The 19,603-nt window shown below is 54.0% G+C and overlaps 1 protein-coding gene across 6 annotated transcripts; it reads right to left on the bottom strand.

Moving 5' to 3' along the window:
• Positions 1 to 745: 745 nt before the first annotated feature.
• On the bottom strand, positions 746 to 19,560 carry SF3A1 (splicing factor 3a subunit 1). 6 transcript variants are annotated; one of them, XR_014068993.1, is made up of 16 exons: positions 19,404 to 19,560; positions 15,648 to 15,769; positions 11,320 to 11,527; positions 9,947 to 10,204; positions 8,862 to 8,936; positions 7,667 to 7,817; positions 7,152 to 7,345; positions 6,198 to 6,315; positions 5,751 to 5,936; positions 4,975 to 5,096; positions 4,629 to 4,874; positions 3,898 to 4,105; positions 3,213 to 3,371; positions 2,168 to 2,269; positions 1,983 to 2,054; positions 746 to 1,651 (listed from the first exon to the last, which is right to left on the bottom strand). XR_014068993.1 is itself a non-coding variant. In XM_081542554.1 (16 exons), exons 1-16 carry the CDS (start codon positions 19,464 to 19,466, stop codon positions 1,580 to 1,582), a joined length of 2,349 nt encoding a protein of 782 aa, XP_081398680.1. In that variant the 5' UTR covers positions 19,467 to 19,560; the 3' UTR covers positions 746 to 1,579. The 6 variants fall into 6 exon arrangements, 4 of the variants coding, with proteins under 4 accessions (XP_081398680.1, XP_081398678.1, XP_081398679.1 ...); XR_014068992.1 differs by having other exon boundaries at positions 746 to 1,254; XM_081542554.1 differs by having other exon boundaries at positions 2,168 to 2,262.
• Positions 19,561 to 19,603: the final 43 nt, after the last annotated feature.

Below are 19,603 nucleotides of genomic sequence, written 5' to 3'. Positions count from 1 at the left end.
TTTATCTTACTGTGCGACTGTGGGCATGTGATTCAGCCTCTGTGCCCAGTTCACTCACGTGTAGAACAGGAACACCCACATCAGGATCACACGAGTTAGGGAGTTCCCTGGTGGCCTAGTGGTTAGGGTTCTGGGCTCTCACTGCCTTGGCCTGGTTCAATCCCTGGCCAGGAGCCAGGGTCCTGCAAACCGCATAGCACTTACCTGATTAAAATTGATCAAGTGCTTAAAGCAGTAAGGAGTAGCTGGATAATTTTATAAAGTTTAACAAAAACAGTTCAGGGCCTTGGAACAATGAAGTATTTTTAAAATAAATACATTTTTGGAAAAAAAAACCTCTTCATATACTCGTGTTCACTCTGCATAAGCCACCTGCTCAAGGTCACTTATCAGGTGATGAGACCCCTGGCCTGTGGGAAACTGCCACCCTCTGGTCTCATCTGCGTGCTGCCCACTGACCCAGGAACTGCAGCCCAGCGGTCTGTGTTCTTCTGGTGTCCTGGCATGTTGAAGGTGTTCCGTATTAGTCTGTTACACGTACAGGGCTATGCCTTTTGAAGATACATGTGTTTCAAAAGGGCAATAAAAACATATCTAAGAAAGAGTCATAGAAGACTTAATGGAGGCAAGAATTCAGTTAGAAGCGCAGAATTCCTCAGAGGAGAAGAGGAGCCACAGGCACTGTGCCATACTCCTAGGTCCAGACAGGGCACGGGTGGCCAGGAGACAAGTCTCATGACACTGATTTCACAAGAAGGGTTGAAGAGGTTTATTAGCCCATGGCAAAATACAAAATGATTAACGATGATGACAACCATACTCTATGAGCCACGTGGCACTATGATAACATCCTACAGGACATCCCTGGTTTCACGTTTCCTAACAGGCTGCCTGAAGAAACGAATGCCCTCGACCCAAGACCTGAACACAAAGGGATTCCAGGGACCACTGTGGAGGAGGGAGCCTGAGAAAGTCCTCTGCGATCAACGTTGGGGGCTGGGGGCGGGGAATTCGGCAGGCCGATCTGAACTCCCAAACTTAGCAAGGAGGACTCGAATATACGAGTCAGGGTTCTCCTCAGTCTGGGACAGGGAGTGGGGGCAGGAGAGGCCAAACGGCAGTGGCGGGGACCCGACAGCAGGCTTCTCTCTTCTACTTCTTCCTCCCGCCCCTCTCCTTGAGCGCCAGGTGGATGACGGCACCATTGGCCATGTTGTAGTAAGCCAGCGAGTTGGAATCCTTGATGAAAATGCCCTAGGGAAAGAGGAGGCGTGCCTCAGCCCAGGGCAGTGTGGCCTTGAACACAGCAAGCTGCTTCACAGCTCCCCACACTCTGACTCAGCCAACACAGGGGCTTGAAGGCAGGCGGGGTAGGAAGGCAGTGGGCAGGGCGGGAGTGAGGGTCGGGCTGCTCCCAGAAGGCTCTTGCTTCTCCTTCCTTCCCTCTGTCAACACTCCCAGAATCTGGCCCTGATCAAGCATACAGAATTTTGACTCTCAAATCACAAGATCTTTACAGGTCCACTAGTCCAAGAGCCTCATTTTACAGAGGAGGAAACAGGCCTGGAGTAGGGATCAGTCAAAGTCCAAAGAGGGAGAACACAGCAGTCCCGCATGATCTGGCAGGCACCAGGGTAAGCTGGACCGTCACCTGTGTCCAAGCACAAAACCAGGCTACCTGAGACCACACTTCGTGGGGTGGCTCAGCGGTGGTGGCACCGGGACAGAAACCTACCAGAGCACCCCCAAGTCTTGTCCCCAGATGTCACTGAGACATCCAGGCCCCACACAAGGCTGTGCTGTGACCTTGCCGGAGCCTCACTCACCCTGTCAGACTAACCTGCCCCAGCACCCCCCACCAGCATCATGGCTTCTAGGATGGACTCAGTGGCCACAACCAGGAGTCTCCGCACTCCTGATCCCACAAATGACTTAGCTTCCAGGACAACAGAGAGGGCAAGGACGGCTGACACCCAACTCACCTCGTACTGCAGCTTCTGTTTCCCTGCTGGCATGCCTGTGGCTTCGTGAATCTTCACCTTGATGACAGAGACCTGTGGGATGGAGGAGCGGTCAGTCACCCCCCACTAAGGTCAGCTGGAGGAAGCTTCCCCGTGATGCCTTGGTGCTCCTGCACCTGAGGCCAGCTGGGGGCAGCAACTCTTACCTGGTCTGTAAGGGGGAGGGTGAAGACCAGCACCTGTCCGTTCAGTTTCCATTCCGTCTTATCCTGCATGTTGGGCACCTGGACTTTGATGGACACTGGACCCTGCAAATAAGGAGTGGCCATTATGCCCAGGGAGCCCTGAGTCAACCAGGAACTATGCTCTCCTAGTCCCGGGCCCTCGAGACAATGTCACCTGTCCATTGGGACTCCTGGACTCTGATCTGATTCACTACTGACACCACCTGTGAGATGGAACAAATCACTCCCCTTTTCAAGAACTGATCTCTCTTCTTTAGAGTGATCCCTACCCTGCCTACTGGTGAGGCTGGACCTGAAGAAGGGAAATTAAAGTGCTCTGCAAGCCTCAAGAAGTACCACAGGAGAAAGAACATAAACTGTGAGGTTAGAAGACCTGGGATCCCAATTCAGTGAAGCAGCTATCACTACTGCTGGACGGTGAGGCTGTGAGCCTTCTCTGTAAAAGGCATGGTTCTATCCCAACACAAATAAATGGAAACTACTGTCAGAAAGGAAACAAAAAAAAGATTTGCTCAAATGCCTTGGGGCAGTGCAGCTGGGACTGTTTCTGCCTCCTCACTGGAGTCTGCCAGCTTCCCCAGGCCCCGGAAGTGCCAAGGTTCCCAGCCCTTATTCCTAGTACCCCAACAGGATCCCTACAAGACTTCTAAGGGCTGCAAGTGGAGGCAAAGGTCACAAAGAAATGAAGAACTGCCCCCAGGATTTCCTCCTGTGTCCAGAGCTCCCTTCATACCAGAGTCCTGCTGCCTGGGCAGCTGGGTCTCCCTGCTGGCCTCTACGACCATTCACACCAGGGGGACCGCTGACAGCTGACGGCTGACCCCACATCGAGCACGCTGGGCACTTGGCAGCCTCAGAAGCCTCCTGGGCCTCCAGCAGCTGACCTAGGTCCCTGAAGCCAAAACCATGGGAGCAGCACAGGGTGGGCCAAGGGGTGTAATGGGGGCGGGACTGGCCCCCCCGACTTGTCCAGACACTGCAGGTATGGGCAGCACTCTGGGATCACATGCCTTGTTTCTGCGCAGAAACTCCTCCTCGGGCATGAGGCTGTCCTCTGTCTTCAGTTTCTTAGAGGCAGGTTCGTCTTCCATGGGAGGCGGGGGGTGGACAGGCGGCATGGGGGCTGGAGCGGGGACGGGTGCCACGGGTGGGGCGGGCACAAAAGCTGCAGGACAGGAGCAAACAGCCACATGAGTGGGAAGAAGGAGCCCAGGACCCCGGCTGCTGACAGTGAGGGGAGACTGTACAGGTTTCCCACTTCTCCCAGTCAGAGGCTGTGCAAGACCACTCCTGGCTGAGTTTGGCAGCCAGTAAGCTCCCTGGTAGGGGACCTGGGAGCCTGCCCAAACTGAGTAGCAGGAAACTGGAGGATGGGCAGGACCGATGGAAGGAGCAGGGGCAGCCAACAGCATCCATTGTCAGGCCTCAGTGCTCATCCAGGCCTGACCCTACCGGGTGCACATACCCAAGCTCTGCCTCATCAGCCTGTCTCCCCCAGGAGCCAGGAGCCAGAAGCCAGGAGCCCAACCCCCTCCAGCTCAGGGATCTCTCGCACAGCAAAGTGCAGGCTCTCCTCTGGGCTGGAGCCACAGCTGGAACAGGTGGCACTCCCCTCAGTCTCTGCTCTGCTCAGGGCTTGGCCTGTAGCCCTGACCCGGTGGCCTGGAAAGCGACATGAGACACTGACTGACCTGTTGGCACAATCATGGGTGGTGGGCGAGGCGCCATGATAGGAGGGGCTGAGGGAGGCATGGGCACCACATTGATCCTGGGCGCATGGATGATCGGCGGCATGGGGGCGATCACCGAGCCTGGGGGCAGCCGGACCACGGATGCCATAGGGGGCCGGGGCATGACAGGTACTGCGGACACAACCGTGGTACGGACGGGAGGCGGCATCTGTGGGCGGAAGGGATCCACAGGTCACAGGAAGCCGAGGCTGCACACCAGCCAGCAGCTGACCACCTGCCTCTGGGGACGGCATTGGATACCTTTGACTTGGGCCCCCGGCGCTCAGAGTGCAGCTTCACATGGGGCTCTGACAGGAACTACACTGAGAGAGACCCAGGGCAACACTCTTGCTACTTGGGACTCCACCCACTGAGAGAGCAACTGAAGAGATTGCCCTTGACTCAGTCCCCCGGAGTTAGGCCAGCGGTCCTCCAAGGCCCCTTAAGTCCTCCAGGCCTCCCTGACCCAAGCCTGCTTCTCACAATTGCCACTCGCCTCCCTCCTGGTTCCAGTCCTCCCACACAAATAGAAGGTCAGGCTGGAGGTTCCCACTTCTAACTAAAGGGTTCTTTTCTCTTGACTTGACCCATTCTGCCCTCGGGCCCCTGTGAGACAGCTGCCCTGAGCCAACACCGTCCAACCCAGAGAACCCAGCTCCCAGGGACCCGTTCAGGGATGGCTGCGGGCTGACCGCGGGTGGCCGGGGCACCGACGTAATGGGCGGAGCCGAGCTGGGGAGGTTGGTGGCCGAAGATGGCGGGGGCGGCTGCTGGGGGATCTCGTTGGGCTTGCTCGGGCCAATCTTCTCTTTGGTGTCATCCTCCGGCACCAGGCCCTTCGCCTTGTGGATGGCCTCAATCTGCTCCTGGAGGGTGATGTTGGCCTGGGCAGCCTGCTGGGTCCGGGCCATGCTGCCAGAGTGGCCATCCCAGGTCACCTGCACGGGAAGCAGAGCCAGCGCTGGTCAGGACTCCTGGAACTGAGCCTGACTTGGGGTGCTGACAGCAGGAAAGGCGCTGAGAGTCACTGAGCTGCACCTTCTCTTCCGGCTTCTGGATCTCCTCCTCGCCAATCTTCTTACCGATGGCCGTTTCCTCCACACCAAAGATGTCGGTACGCCGCTCGGCCAGCTGCTTCAAGCTGCTCTCGATATCCAGACCTGGACAGAGTCAGGGGATAGAGAGGGAAACTAAAACCGGTGCCCGCCCGACAAGACGACGACTCTACCGGTGCAGGTGAAGGCTGTTCTTACAGGAGACAGCTGTCTGTGGGTCCCAGCGCCTCGCGCTGGCCCTCTGAGCCTGGGGAAGGCCTCCTGATGAGCACTAGGCCTGGAAACCGGGGCGTGTCCAACCCCGACTTAACAAAAGGCATCTGAGAGGACAGGGCCATGTGAGCAGCATGGCAAGGAGAAGAGTCCAGACTCTAAAAGCTGGATCTCCAGCCTCTGGGACAGTCTCCCTCCCCATAGGGCTGCTTCTCACAGTCAAGGGACCAACGTGTCTCATTTCAAGGTGCTCAGCGCCCTCCAGCCACCAGAGCCTCCACTCTAAGACGGCCTGGGAGGGAGCACCCTTCCCAGCTGCAGTCAGATCCTGCTCCAGGATGCCGATGGGCACGTGACACCCAGCCCGGGTGCCCGCCTCTGCAGGAATCCTCTGCAGAGTTTCTAGAAAATGGGGGGTTCTTTTGTAGCTTCCTAGACCACACCTATCAAACCTCAAAACTTTCTACATTTCAAGCTATTAATTTAGAGATCCCAATGGGCTGAGTCAAAGAAGCGGTGTGGTCGGAGTGGAGCATCCCACCTCACCTGGCGCGTACACCTCGTCGTCGCTTTGCTTCTCACGGATGGAGCGATCCCGCTGCTCCAGCCAACGGGGGTCGAGAAGCCCAATGCGCATGTGCTCCTGCATCTTGCTGGCAGGAATCTTCTCCCCAGTGATGGGGGACACAAGATACTCATCGGGAGCGGGGGCTGGAGGCAGGGGCTTGGAAGCTGAAAGGCAACAGAGACAGCCGAGTGAAAACACTTGGGGCAGAAGAGGGTGCTGTTTCATTCGTGTGCCATCCACTCAGTGCCATGCTGTACCAGGCCCTGTGCACTGTGCCAGGGCACCAGAGACAACTAAGTCCCATGCCCTGTCGTGAGGCCCAGGACACAGGGGCTATCAATGCCTTATGACAAGCCCCCTCTAGCCATCCTGGAAATAAACACAGGTCTGAGAAACACGAAGCAGGAAAAAAAAACAGAACCCACCTTTTGGGTCATAGTCCTTCCGGACAATGACCTGGTCTGGAGTTGGGGGCAGAGGAGGTGGCATAGGTGTCTCCGGAGGTGGGGGCACTTTCTGCCCTTCTTCTTCATCATCTGAACCCTGAAAAGCAAGGCAGTGGCATGACTCAGAGCAAGAGTGAGAAGCTACCTCCCTGCAGCTGAGCCCCGGCAGCTCTCAGGGTGGCAAGCAGCCGAGGCCCCTGCCAGCCAGCATCCCTGTGCTGAGCTCCCCGGGCAGCTGAGGCCAGCCGGCAGCAGGCCAAGCAGCTTCCTCACAGCATGAATGGGAGCGCTGGGGGCCGTGGTGCTGACACTCTGCCCAGGCATTTCCAGCAGCTGGCACCAGGCAGTCCCAGGAGGCCAAGGGCACTTAACGTGCTGGGGAGGGCCACGGGGGGCAAGGCAGCGCTCAATGTGAGCCGCGCAAGGAGCAATGCTGGGAGGGAGAGAAAAAGTCAATTCCCACAGACACGTGGGCCTTTCTTCTCAGGCTGCACACAAATTCTTTCCGAGGGGAGGAAAGCGGCTTGGCCCTGAGACTAAGCCTGTGGGGAGGCCTGGCTCGAAGGGGCAGAGGCGCCAGAGGAAGCACAAGCTACACTCAGAAAAAGTCTGGAAACTGCTGACTGTTTGCGCCTAGACTCAAAAGCATCCAAGCATGCGGCTTAGAGGGTTCCCTCCGGAGAGCCAGCCTGGGGGCGGGAGCGAGCAGGACCTCTGGGCAGAGGAAGGTCACCAAACAGGCTGAAGCAGCTCGCGGAGCGTTGCCTATGAAGGAATCTTTGTTGCCCAAGCTGGAAAGAGGGATGCCTTATTCAGAACCCACGCCTCCTCTCAGGGTTCTCGAGGGGGCTGGCCCACTCACTCTAACAGAGCAGCGCACCCCCTTGCCCTTGGGCCCCAGGGACGAGTCAGCCCCAGGCCCCCCAGGAGCACCTCGTCCATGTCTTGCACTTGGGTGTCCTGGTCCAGCTGGGACGGAGGCTCTTCTGCCTTCTCCTGTTTCTCGTCCTCCTCATCAGATTCAACCTCCATCTCGACCTCCTCGCTCTCCCCAAACTTCTCGTAGCGCTCCTGAATGAGGATCCGGGCCCCCAGCTCCTCCGGGGTGGTGGGCGGGGGGAAGTTCCCTGAAAGAGGGCGAGCAGGAGTCGAGGGAGGGCTCCGCAGACGCTCCCATCAGAGGCCTGTCGAGCGGCCCTCCCCACGCCATCGGCTCTCGCGGGCTGGGGCCGCCTGGTCTCTCTCCCACCTCCAGAGGCCCACCCAGGGTCGGGCACAATGGTATCTGTTGAACTGTGCGGCAACGCGGGAGAACTGAAGTCTTCCGGAAACAGAGAGGAGACAGAACCCTCCACGGGATCCTCCCGTTCCCTGGGGACAGCTTGGCAAGCTCCCCCAGGATGATGGCGCCGAGCTCCTGGCTCCGCTAACAGGAGTCACAGACCGACCTTGCTCATTGGGTTGGAAGTCCACCGTTTCCACCACCACGAAGTCATGCCAGTCGATCTGAGCGTAGGCAACCCGCTCCTTCTCCTTCTCCTCCTCTTCTTTCTTCCTCTCACGCTCCTGGAACTTGGCCCACTCCACGCGGTAACACACCTGAAGGAAGGGGAACGGCGCGGTGCTGAGCTGGATCAGGGTCTGTTCCCGAGGAGGCTGTCACCTCCAGGGCCTTCACCAGAGCCAGCGTCTCCTTCAGAACAGGAGGCTGCTCTGCCCACCAGGGGGACTTCCTGGAGCAGACTATGGAATCTGCATCTGGTTTCAGCTAGGTCCAGAGTCTGGAGAGGATGAAAATCTGAATGCCACGGAGACCTCTGGGCCCCAAGGGCAGCTCTCTGTTAGAACCTCAAAGTTTTCTGCTTGAGTTGGCAGGTGGTGAGCAAACTCCTCCCTCCCAGGAAGTCTGTGTGACAACCACGTGCCCACAAGAGCCACGGCAGCCTGACAGCCTGCAAAACAGAAGGCTTCAAAGCAGCCTCCCAGAACCGCCAGCATCAACATGGCTGGTCTCCTGGCTCTGAAAACTGGACTTCAAAAGGCAGTTGTTGCCCGAGAACCCATTCAAGAGCTGGTTTCTAGCAAGAGAAGAAAACAGGAGACCAAGAGAAGTGGAGAGAAGAGCGGCAACTTGGGGAAAGAGAACCCAGGTTTCTTTGGTCTTTGCAGCCTCAAGGCCCTTCTTCCCACCATGACTGTGCCTGGAGCACAGCTAGGTGCCGATTCAGAGACCATTTCCAAACACACAACAGAACCCACACACCGTAATTTGTGCTGTCAGTAACTGGTTATAAGAAATTCAGTTTTGGACTTCCCTGGTGACACAGTGGATAAGAATCCGCCTGCCAATGCAGGGGACATGGGTCGGAACCCTGATCTGAGAAGATTCCACATGCCTCAGAGCAACTAAGCCCGAGCGCTTGAGGGCCCACGAGCCACAACTATGGAGCCCACGTGCTATACCTACTGAAGGCCACGTGCCCAGAGCCTGTGCTCCACAACACGAGAAGCCCACACACTGCACTGAGTAGCCCCCACTCACCACAACCAGAGGAAGCCCACACAGAGCAACGACAGCCCCGCACGGCCACAAACAAACAAACAAGACTATTAAAAAGAAAGAAAGGAAGAAATTCAGTTCACCTGGTCCAAAACTTCCCGGGGGTTCTCTGCCTCTTTCTTGAGCTTAGTAAATAAGCCTTTGGGTGGAATCAAGATCTGAAACACACAAGAGTTAAAGCAACCATTAGTGCAACAGGACACGGGACAGAGTGGCCTTCCCGGGCCTGTGGAGGAGAAAGGAGAGCACGGGATTACGGGACCAACCTCAGCTTCACTTGGCTGGGCAACCCTGGGCAAGTTACTTAACCTCTGTAACTTGGTTTGCTTCTACAAAACGGTGACACCACCACTTAAAGGTGGCACTGTTAACTTAAAAGGCTGCGAGGATTAGCAGGAAGTAACCAAAAGCACCAGATCACCATGCACACCATCAGCATGCAGTGACTGCCCCCGGGGGCGGATCTGCCCTTAGGTTTCTGCACACGCCCCCCAGGGTACCCAGTGACCATGCTGAAGACTGCAGCCCACAGGTTCCCCCTCCCTGGACTTCCATGCCCTGCTTTCTCTGTAGCATTTTATCCATGGTGTTTATCACCATCTGACACACACCAACAGTGTACTTGCTTGTTGCCCCCTCGCTAGACCAGTCTCCACAAAGACAAGAGATTTCTATTTTCAGTTCACTGCTACATATCCAGAGCTTGGAATAGCGCCTGATACTCAAAGCTTATTTGCTGAGAGAACAAATGGTAGCTTCATGTAAAATCGCCACTCTTTCCAACTGGCCCAACTGCATCCACCCTCACTGGCAAAGCAGCTCAGCCCCACTCCACCCTCCCTGCCCCCTTCCCCAGGAATAGATCTGTTCCTGGAGTTTCCAGGTCCAGAGACACACCAGTGCCCCCAGGTTAGAGTGCTCGATATCCATGCCCACGTTCCGAGGGAGAGGGAACAGGAAGCAGTTAACCCTGGAAGCAGCCCACTAGGGGAAATTAACCCAGGGCTCACTTAAAATTGATACTGTAATTATAACCCCTGGCTCTGGTGACTTGAACGACTGTTCAGGCCCCACAGGGGAGCGGGCTCCCTGCGGACAGAGCGGACGGAGCACGGGTGGTAACGCGCTTCCCTCTGGGGCCCTACCCCGGCCCTGCCTGCCCAGGCACCTTGGTGTACTGCTCCACCAGCTTCGTGAAGTAGTTGAAAAGGCTGTGCTGCGGGCGAAGGAAGTCAAACTGGTAGTTGCGCTGCTCTTTCTGCATCAGCTGGGTCAGAAACTGGCGCCCATTCCTGGCCACAAACTGAGCCGTCAGCTTCACCACATCCAGGTCGAAGGCTGAGATGGAAGGGGGGTCTGCGATGAACTCAAACTCGGGAGGGGGCTCTTTGGGCACAATGGTCTCTTGTATCACTTGGGCTTGAACCTAAGATGCAAAGGGAATGTGAGGCGAGAGGCAAGGGATGGACTGGCTCCAGAGACGGGGCGGGCACGCACCGGAGGACGGCATGGCTCGGTATTCCTGTTGATCCCAGGCACGCGCCCAGCACGTGGTGGGAGAGAAGCCCAACTCAAAGAGCAGCAGCGATGTCTCGGCCAAGTGTGGCCTCAACTCTCTGAATGAGAACTCTGAGTGAGGACTGTGTCTCTCTGCATCTCCACTGCTGCCCTGAAACTGAGGACCAAAACTGGGTGGCAGAAGATCCAACAGGAATAGTGTATTAAATCCCAGCCAAGGTCAACAGAGATGCAGGAAGCCCTACACGTGTGCAGAGGACCACCACTTCCCCCCCACCTCGACCTCTGCACGAACCACAAGGTGGACACACCGAGTACTGTGAATTCTTTCTATAGAGGAGGAAACTGAGGGTGCCTGAGGCGCCGGGAGTAGTCAACGGCATCGCAAGGTCTCAGAACCTTCTCCAACCTTTATTTCCCACTGGAACACAAGGGGCAGCCTTTGCCACCATGGCTCGGGAGGGAGCAAAGAGAAAGGACCAGTCCAGGTCTACACAGGAGGCAAGATGTGTCCTCACTGACAGCCCGAGTCGTCCCCAGTGCTACAGGGGCCTGAGGGCAGGCCACACAGAGGGGCCCTGGGAAGGCGAGACGGGAGAGAGGGACACACAAGAAGGGGTCCACAGGCCACGCGGTGGCGCTGCCCTGACGCCACGGTCAAGGCAAGGAGCAGGACTGGGAGCCTGGACTTGAGGGTCCTGACTCCATGGTCCTGCGTAAACTGGGCTTCCCTGAGCCTCAGAGTCCTCATCTGAAAAAGGGTCATTTTACTGGCCTCCTCACGCAGCCCGTGAGGCGCCAGTGAGACAAGGCCCCCAAAGCACCGAGCACAGAGCTGAACAGGCCGCATTCAGCCAACGCCAACTGTTGGCAACCCTCTGCTGTGTGAGCTTCAGCATCCACCTCTGTAAGATGCGGACAGAGACCTCACGTTTCTGCCCGCGTGGCTGTGAGGTGTGGGCAATAGTTCATCGTCTCCCCTTTCTCTGCCCTGGGGCAGCGAGGCGCGGGGCTGGCTCCCACCTTCTGGGGCAGCTGCTGCTGGGAGGCCTGCTGCTGCTGCTGCATGACCTTGGGGATGGCTGCCGAGGGCTCCTGAGCCTTGCCCTCCTTGAACTCGCTGACCTTGTGGCGGTAGTAGGCGTGGTAAGGGTCATTGGGGTTCAGGAAGTTGAACTTGGGGTTGTTGATCTCATTCTGTCGTATCCTCGCTTCAAATTCAGGTCCATTTCTAGAAAAAGGGCAAAAAGAGAAGCATCAATACTGCAACCTTTCAAGTGCTCAGACCAGAATACGGCTCACTCAAGTCCCATTCTTGCCACCAAGCCACCCACTCAAGCCACCACCCATCACTCAAACTGGCCCCTCCTTGGCACAGCAGAGCACCTCCCCGAGACTCCTGGCGTCAGTGGCCAGCAAACCCCCCTCCTTCAGCCCGTGCAGGCCTCAGCAACCCCAGGGCCTCAGAGCTCCGTCATTCCTGCAGCACTTCCGCCAGTCTCACCATCCCCAAAACCATCTCACTACTGCTCTTTTAACAAAATGTATTCACTTTAAAGAAAAGTACTTTAAAAGGAAGGCATGGGAATCCTCTGGCATCTAGGGGTTAGGACTCCACATGTTCCCATTGCACTGCAGAGGGATCCGAGGGGGCGGCAGTGGGGGTGCTGCAGGGGGAAGGGGCAACAGGGGGAGGAAGGCATATGTTACTACTTCAAATAAAAGTCATATGGGTTTGCTAACAAAAGGCAGTCATACGAGTCAATACAATGAAATCAAAGCAGCATGGTTCAAGTTCAGTTCAAAGTTTGCTGAGACTGAATCCAGTTCTCTTAGTTCAAAAGCAGGATGACGGAGTACTTGGGAGATGTTGAGGATATCTTAACACTAAACTGAGATGCTGTCCTCCAGCTAACAAGGATGGAAAAAAAAAATGAAAATAAGGACAACAGGATTTAACGCCTTGTCCAAGTACTGGCTAAAATCACCTCCTTTACTACCGGGTGAGACTCATACAGGAAAACACTGCTCTCCAAGGCCCAGGGTCCATGCTGCTGCCTAAGGCACACCCATGAGACAGGGAGCAGTGACGGCAGGGAGGCCCCTGTCTCTCTGGAAGAGTTTCCCACACACACACACCCTATGTCCCCAGTGTGTACACCTTTAAACCTTCAGAATGAAAATCATCCCTCTCATGATGTATAGGGAACCCTGATTTTTTTAATAAAGAGTCCCAAGAGTAATATTTCAAGGTGTCACACATCCACAATACCCATATCAGTCAAAAAGTGCACTCACCTTAAGGATACAAGATACATACATGTTCAAGTTTTGGGTTCACTACTCACTTACCAGTTACTGAACGTCTCTTTGACTCAATTTCCCATGTGTAAAATATGGCTAAATACCACCTTCTCTCTCTACTCTGGAGTACTGAGAAAACTGAAGTAGTGAATGAGAAGCCAAAGTCTATTGAACCACACAGGCCTGAACACCCCAGGGTCTGTTACTGCTCTGAAGGCTGGAAGGGGCTGCCCTACAAACAGAAGAGATGATGTGGGAGCCAGGAGATGTCTGCGGGGCCTCCCTCACTCCTCTGGCCAGGCCACCCCCTCTCTTCAGACCTCCACGCCCTGGCCCGGTCAGCTGAAGAGGAGGCAGGGTGCAGGTGACGCTGTGCCCCACTTTAGCCACCTTGGCGGCCGCGGTCATCGGCATCCCGGCTAGCTCCTCCTCAAGTTCTGGTCACACTCGGCAGCATGACTAACACCACAAGGTCTGTGTGTTAGTCCAGCTGAAACCCCATGCTCCAGGACGAAGCATTCCCCCCACCTTAAAATAATGTGAAACACACAAGGTCAATGTCCACTTAAATACGGCTAAACCAGGCCACCACCCAAAGGGCTGCTAAAACAAGGGGCTCTGGTTGTCTCCTCTACTACCACCTCCTAAGCCATAACCTCACATCTGGTAACAATCTGAAATATAAAATGATGAGAAGGCAGGCATGCTTATTCCAAGCTACTCTGTTGCTATAAATTAGCTTAATGTTAAGTTTAGAATCATATTCTCTAACATAAGGAATAGATTTCAGCAGGAAAAAATACATGAGTCTGACTCAACCTAGCTGGTGGGACTTTTTAAGGGTAATTTCCACTTCAGTTTCTTGACAGGAAAATGCAGGGAAGGGAAGACCAAACCTAGAGAGAAAAAAACTCCTGTTGGAAAACCACACTGGGCTGGTGAATTTTACTCAATCAGTACACGTGAACCCTACACAAGTAAAGCAGAGGGTCCTGGGTGTTTGCTTTAACCCAGCCTGAGAAGCTGATGTGCCCCTTCATTGCAACACTAACAAAAGCAAATCCACAGATTTCAGAAACGCCTACAAGGCAATCGGGGCTTCCCAGGTGGCACAGTGGTAAAGAATCCACCTGCAATGTAGGAGACACGGCAGGAGCCATGAGTTCAATCCCTGGTTCAGGAAGGTCCCCTGGAGTAGGGCATGCCAACCTGCTCCAGTCTTCTTGCCTGGAAAATCCCATGGACAGAGGAGCCTCGTGGGCTACAGCCCAGGGGGTTGCAAAGAGTCAGACACAACTGAGCGACTGAGCACTCACAAGGCAAGCATCACAAAGTCAAGATCTAGAGATGCAGACGTACAAATTTATTATTAAGGGAACTTGGAAAGAATTCTTATTTCTGAAGCTGGCACAAAATTAATGGAAAGCTATTTGGCAAAATGTTTAAGAAATCTTTAAAAATGTTCTTTCGGCAAGCAATGTCCCACAGAGTGTTCTTCTAGGAAAACATTCAAAAAGGGAAGGAAAATGCTCAGAGACTTCCTCCCAGCTTTATGCGCCAAACTGAAATGCTGGTAACAACCTCCAAGGAAGACACAGAGGAGTCCCTGACCTTCCAGGTCAAGGAAGGCGCAACGCCTCAACACGGTGCATATTCTCCAGAGAGCACCACGCAGCATCAGGAGACTAGGGGCAACCCAAGAAAATGCTCACAGCACAGGGCCAATGGGAAAAAGCAGGATGTGAAAGTATCTCTACTAGTACTACAAGCATCTAAAAAAGAATGCCAAGGCCCAGGAGGAAACAGGAAAAAGTGAAAACAGCTGGTAGAAACTATTCTGGTTGTGAGACTGTGGTGATTCGTCCTTAACACCTTTTTCCTGTTTATTGTCTTCAGAATATCTGGGGAAAAGGGGAAGAATGAGTGCTGCTATGAGATATTCAAGTTATGAATGCAATCCCTGCTGCCCTAAATCAGACATGGCCTGATAATGTTTAATCAGGTACAGAGCCATTTTAACCCAGTATCCAGGTTAATCAAAGCCTCGGAAATGTGGAAGGTTAATCTACATGGAGCCTGACACAGTGAAAGACATCAACCAGAGGAACCTCCTTCTATGTTTCACTGTATAAGGAGGCTGAGAAAGGAAGGACCCATCTACTCAATGATGTTTTTGCCTTGAACCAAAGCTAGCCCACTCCTAGGTGGGGACGCTGTCCCGGGGTCAAGGTGTGGTTCTCTGGAGAGCACAGGCCCTGACTGAGGGCAGCAGTCTGCTCAAGGCTGGCTACCATTTCCATGCAAGGGGAACTGTCCAATTCATCAAGAGAAGCTAGAAATCCAGTCTCATGGTGCAATCTCATTTCTAAACAGTGACAACCAATTCAAAAGTTAAGAGAAATTGTTGAGAACGAACAAAAGATCTGAAGGCTGGACGTAGGCTGCTGGCTGCCAAAGGAATACTCGAAATGCCCTGATCCAGGGATGGTTGACCTTTGGAGTCAAGTGGCCATCAAGGAGACTCCATCTGAGGAAGCGTGGGTTGCTCAAGTATAATGGGGAGGGACAAGAGGAAATCCAGCTGACTTCCACGCCATCTGAGCAGAGAGCTACACGATGCACCCTCCCTCCGGCCTCACAGTAACTCTGCAGGGGGCATGTTATTCCATTCTGCAGATGGGTCGGGAATGCAGGCCTTGCTCCGTGAGAATGATCCACTCCCTGTTCTGTCTTCCTCAGGCCAGCAGCTCAGACACAGACACACATCTCTGACAAAACAGCCTCCAGGCATTTCCTCAGGCCAGGTTAGGAAGCACAGGTTCTTGGTGATGCTGGAGCTGGGTGGGCCTGTCCTCTGCCATTGCCAGACCGTGTTAGAGATGCCAGTCCTGCCCACAGCCAACCTCATACCATACTGTGGTCTCCGACGAGCTGACAGGCCTAAGCCAACAATGCCACTCTAAAAACCCAGGTGTTACCCTTGTGAGAATTCAGTTCTTGTGCTAAAACCCACCTGTGACCCACGTGAGCACGAGCAGCTACGTTACCTGGCCACAAAGCTGGCAGTCTTGTCAACGATGTTCCTGACCTCCGGAGGAGGGTAAATAATACCCACCACGGGCTTGGAAGGGGTAGAATCCTCCTTTGAAGATGCTTCTTCTTCTGTTGGCTGTGAAAACAGGAAAAGGAAGGCCTTAAAGTTTCTGGCTTGGTGTCGGATGCCCACCATTAAATTCCTCTAGGATATTACTGAGAACACAGACGCTCTCCCGTTCAATTCATCACAACTTCCTGGAGTTAGGAACCTCTGCTCCAGAAGAACCATTTCTCTCAACTGCTCTGGGCTTGCAGGGGACTCTTCCAGGAACCGAAGAAAAGAGCAGCCTCCCTGGCTCCCCCAGGCCGGACCATCCCTGTGACACTGGGAATCTGCATTTTTACCAAGCGTCCAGGTGATTCAGATGTGCGGGCAGGGGGGAACGATGGGATGTGGATCTGACCACATTCTGAGAAACCATGTTCCAGAATCCAGAAGGCCATGTCTGTATCCCCACACCCTTGGATGTGCCTAATATAGAATATTTGACCACTGTCTGCTGAACAAAGAAATGGGAAACTCCTTGCTGGCCACTCCTGCCTTGAATGCCCTTTCCTTCTACATTCATTCCACGCTCTAAACCACCATTCAACGTTCAAGAGGTTTGTGAAACCACTGGAATACTCAGCATTAACTGCCTTGTAAGTTCCAATACTCTTTCCTCACCAGCTTCTTCCTCTAACAAGGGATCAAGTCTCTCATTTTAGAAAACCAGTTTCTCCACCGCCCTCACGTTCCTGACTGCTACCACCTTCTCCCTGCCTTTCTCTGGTAGCTCAACAGCCCGGGTTCCCTCAGTCTTGTCGCCCCCACTTCCTCACCTCCCATCTGATCCCCATTCATGTCAAGGGCTCTTGCCAAAGTCAAGAAAGACAGCCTACGGCCAGCTACTGTGGTTATCTGATCGTGCGACCAGTGACCACCCCATCACAAGATCGTCACCTCCCGGGCCCTATCCTCACCTGTCTCTCTTGCCCACCGTTCCACCCCAGTCTCCCTCCTGGCTCCCGTTTCACCCCCTGCCCTATAATGTGAGGCGTCCCCCAAATTCTGTCCTCTTTTCAGACTCTCACTGTCCTCAGTCAGGCACTGAGAGCACGTCCTCCACTTCCCCAGCACCTCTAGGCCGCACCATCCTGCCCACACCAATGCCCCCCGACACTCTCTCGTGGCAGAGAGCTGTAAGAGCCCACAGTCCCGGGCACTTTCATCTCTAACCGCTTTCCTCATGGATGGCCAACCGCGCCTCCAGTCATCCTTTCCTCAACCTCCACATTCAGTGATAAGGAACATTTCTCAAGCACAGAGTAGGTTCCACATCCTTCTCTAAGCACTTTAAGCATATAGCATCTATAAACTTACAGAGCCCCGTGAGGTTAAGTATTCTTACTACTGTCATTCTACAGATGACAAACCGAGAAACGGAGACCTCTCCATGAGGAGGCCTACGTGGCAGAACCAGGATTCCAACGCCATCAGTTTAGAGGGAGAGCCTGTAGCATCAGCCCTTCATGATTTCAGCTTGCTGGTCCCCTCTGTCCCACGCCCCAGCCACAGTGTAGGCCAGGTCCTCAACGTCTTTTAAATACGACCAATCTTTCCCCCCGAGTGATTCCTCACATCACTGTCTACCTCCACTTCTGAAATGCAAATACATCAGTCTCCAGCTTACATCCATTATTCTTCTCCCAAAAGCCTGCTAGGAAAAGTTCAAATCTCCAGTAACACAGGTCTTAAATACCACTTTCCCAATTTCATGCTTTAACCTTCTTTACCCTTGACCAGAGGCACCGTCTGATTCTGAGCTTGGTATCTCTGCACTTGGGTGGTTTTACCTGGCTTATTTTTCCCCAAATACTGGGAAAATGCCAGGGATACAAAGGTACTTGCAGTGGTCAGCAGACACGATGTGCTCAATAAATAAATTTGGTGAATGAATAAAGAATGGTATTTGCCTGCCCCATCACCTACCTGGTGAACTACTGATTCACCTTTCTAAACACAACTTAGCTTTTACTCCCATGGGCTTCACCTACCTTAACCTCTCCTCTAGCCCATCAAAGCAATGTTGATTAGAGTTGCTGCCTCCACTGTTTAAAATAGCCAAGACGTGGAAGGGCTTCCCTGGGAGCTCAGCTGGTAAGGAATCTGCCTGCAATGCAGGAGACCCCAGTTGATTCCTGGGTTGGGAAGATCCCCTGGAGAAGGGATAGGCTACCCACTCCAGTATTCCTGGGCTTCCCTGGTGGCTCAGACAGTAAAGAATCCACCTGCGATGCAAAAGACCTGGGTTCGATCCGTTGGTTGGGAAGATCCCCTGGAGGAGGGCATGGCAACCCACCTCAGTATTGCCTGGAGAATCCCCATGGACAGAGAAGCCTGGTGGACTCTAGCGCACGGGGTTGCAAAGAGTCAGACATGGCTGAGCAACTAAGCACAGCACACAGCACGAGACATGGAAGCTAAACACCCTCAACAGGTGAGTGGACGAAGAACATGTGGTACATATATGCGATGGAGTATTACTCAGCCATTAAAAAGAGTGAAACAATGCCACGTACAGCAACATGGATGGACTCAGAGAGGGTCATGCTGAGTGAAATAAGTCAGACTAAGGAGAAATACCCTATGGCATCCCTTATATGCGGAGTCTAAAATGAAATGATACAAATGAACTTACAAAACAAAAAGAGACTAACAGTTCGAAAACAAATTTATGGTTGCCAGGGGGGAGGAATAGTTAGGGAGTTTGGGAAGGTCATGTACACACTGCTGTATTCCAAATGGATAACCAACAAGGACTTATTGTGTAGCACAAGGAACTCTACTCAAAGTTACGTGGTAGCCTGCACAGGAGTGGGGTTTGGGGGAGAATAGATACATGTGTATGCATGGCTGAGTCCCTTGCTTTTCACCTGAAATTACCACAACATTGATAATAAACTATACTCCAATACAAAATAAACAACAGTTTAAAGTTTAAAAAAAAGAATTCCTGTCTCATTCCTAATACCCGTAGTTTATCACTCTGCAATTACTGACACCGGTCTTTCCTCCCTAGCTGACTGAAATCTTTTTAAGGGCTGTCTGAAACCGTTGTCATTTATGGAGACTGAGACGATAAATATATTTATTAAGTATTCTCTCATACGTCTCCCCACTCGTCCGTAAACTCCCTAAATAAAACACGAACTATGCTTCACTCCTTTGGCTACCATCGGAGCCTGGCACGGTGCCGGGCTTAGAGTAAGCACAAAACAAACGCTGAGAGTCAACATTCAAAGAGGTACCGTGCAGGCTGGGTAATTAGGGACTCCGGGGCAAAGGCGGGGGGCCGGTGGGCCCAATTAACCACACAAGACCGGAGGATACGCTACAACAGGGCTTCTCAAACTTTCATGAATCACCGTGGGATACTATTTAAAACGCATATTCTGATTTTAGAAGATCTGGGGTGGGAAACGAGCATTTCTAATCAACTCCCAGGTGCTGCTGGTCCGCGGACCGCAGTTTGAGAACCACGGTTCTCATAAGGCTTCTTCCGCTACCCGAAGGCGGGCGGGAAGCGCGCTGCCTCCTGGGACTTGGAGTGCCCCCAAGTCCTCCTAAACGGCCGCTCCTTCCTGCACGAGTCAGGAGCGCCCGCGTCGGAGGGGAGGGCCCAGGCCTGCTCAAGCGGCGGGTGGAGGGGCAGAGATGGCCCTACCTGTTTGGGCTCGGTGGCCGCGGGCGGCGGCGGGGGCACCGCCTGCACGGGTCCGGCCGGCATGACTGCGACGCTCAGGGCTGCCAGTCCGCCTCGGTGTAGGTGAGCGGTGCGGCGTCAAAGCGCCTTCCCCGCACCAACAGTACGACAAGCTCTCAAGATGGCGGCGGCCGACCGAGTTGTCGCCGAGGGGGCGAGGC

The sequence above is a fragment of the Giraffa tippelskirchi genome, chromosome 11, assembly GCF_054371585.1.
Source record: "Giraffa tippelskirchi isolate mGirTip1 chromosome 11, T2T-mGirTip1v1.2.pri, whole genome shotgun sequence".
NCBI lineage: Eukaryota > Metazoa > Chordata > Mammalia > Artiodactyla > Giraffidae > Giraffa > Giraffa tippelskirchi.
Note: the sequence above shows the minus strand (reverse complement) of the source record. Positions and strands in the feature narration are given on the sequence as shown.

What these genes read in the sequence shown, in the direction of transcription:
- SF3A1 (XM_081542551.1), bottom strand. Translation starts at nt 19,466, where the DNA reads ATGCCGGCCGGACCCGTGCAGGCGGTGCCCCCGCCGCCGCCCGCGGCC. An exon ending in AAGTGCAAGACATGGACGAG is followed by an intron (nt 6,316 to 7,151) that starts GTGCTCCTGGGG and finishes CTTGCTTTTCAG; the next exon opens with GGTTCAGATGATGAAGAAGA. An exon ending in ACCCATGATTGTGCCAACAG is followed by an intron (nt 3,372 to 3,897) that starts GTCAGTCAGTGT and finishes CCTGTCCTGCAG; the next exon opens with CTTTTGTGCCCGCCCCACCC.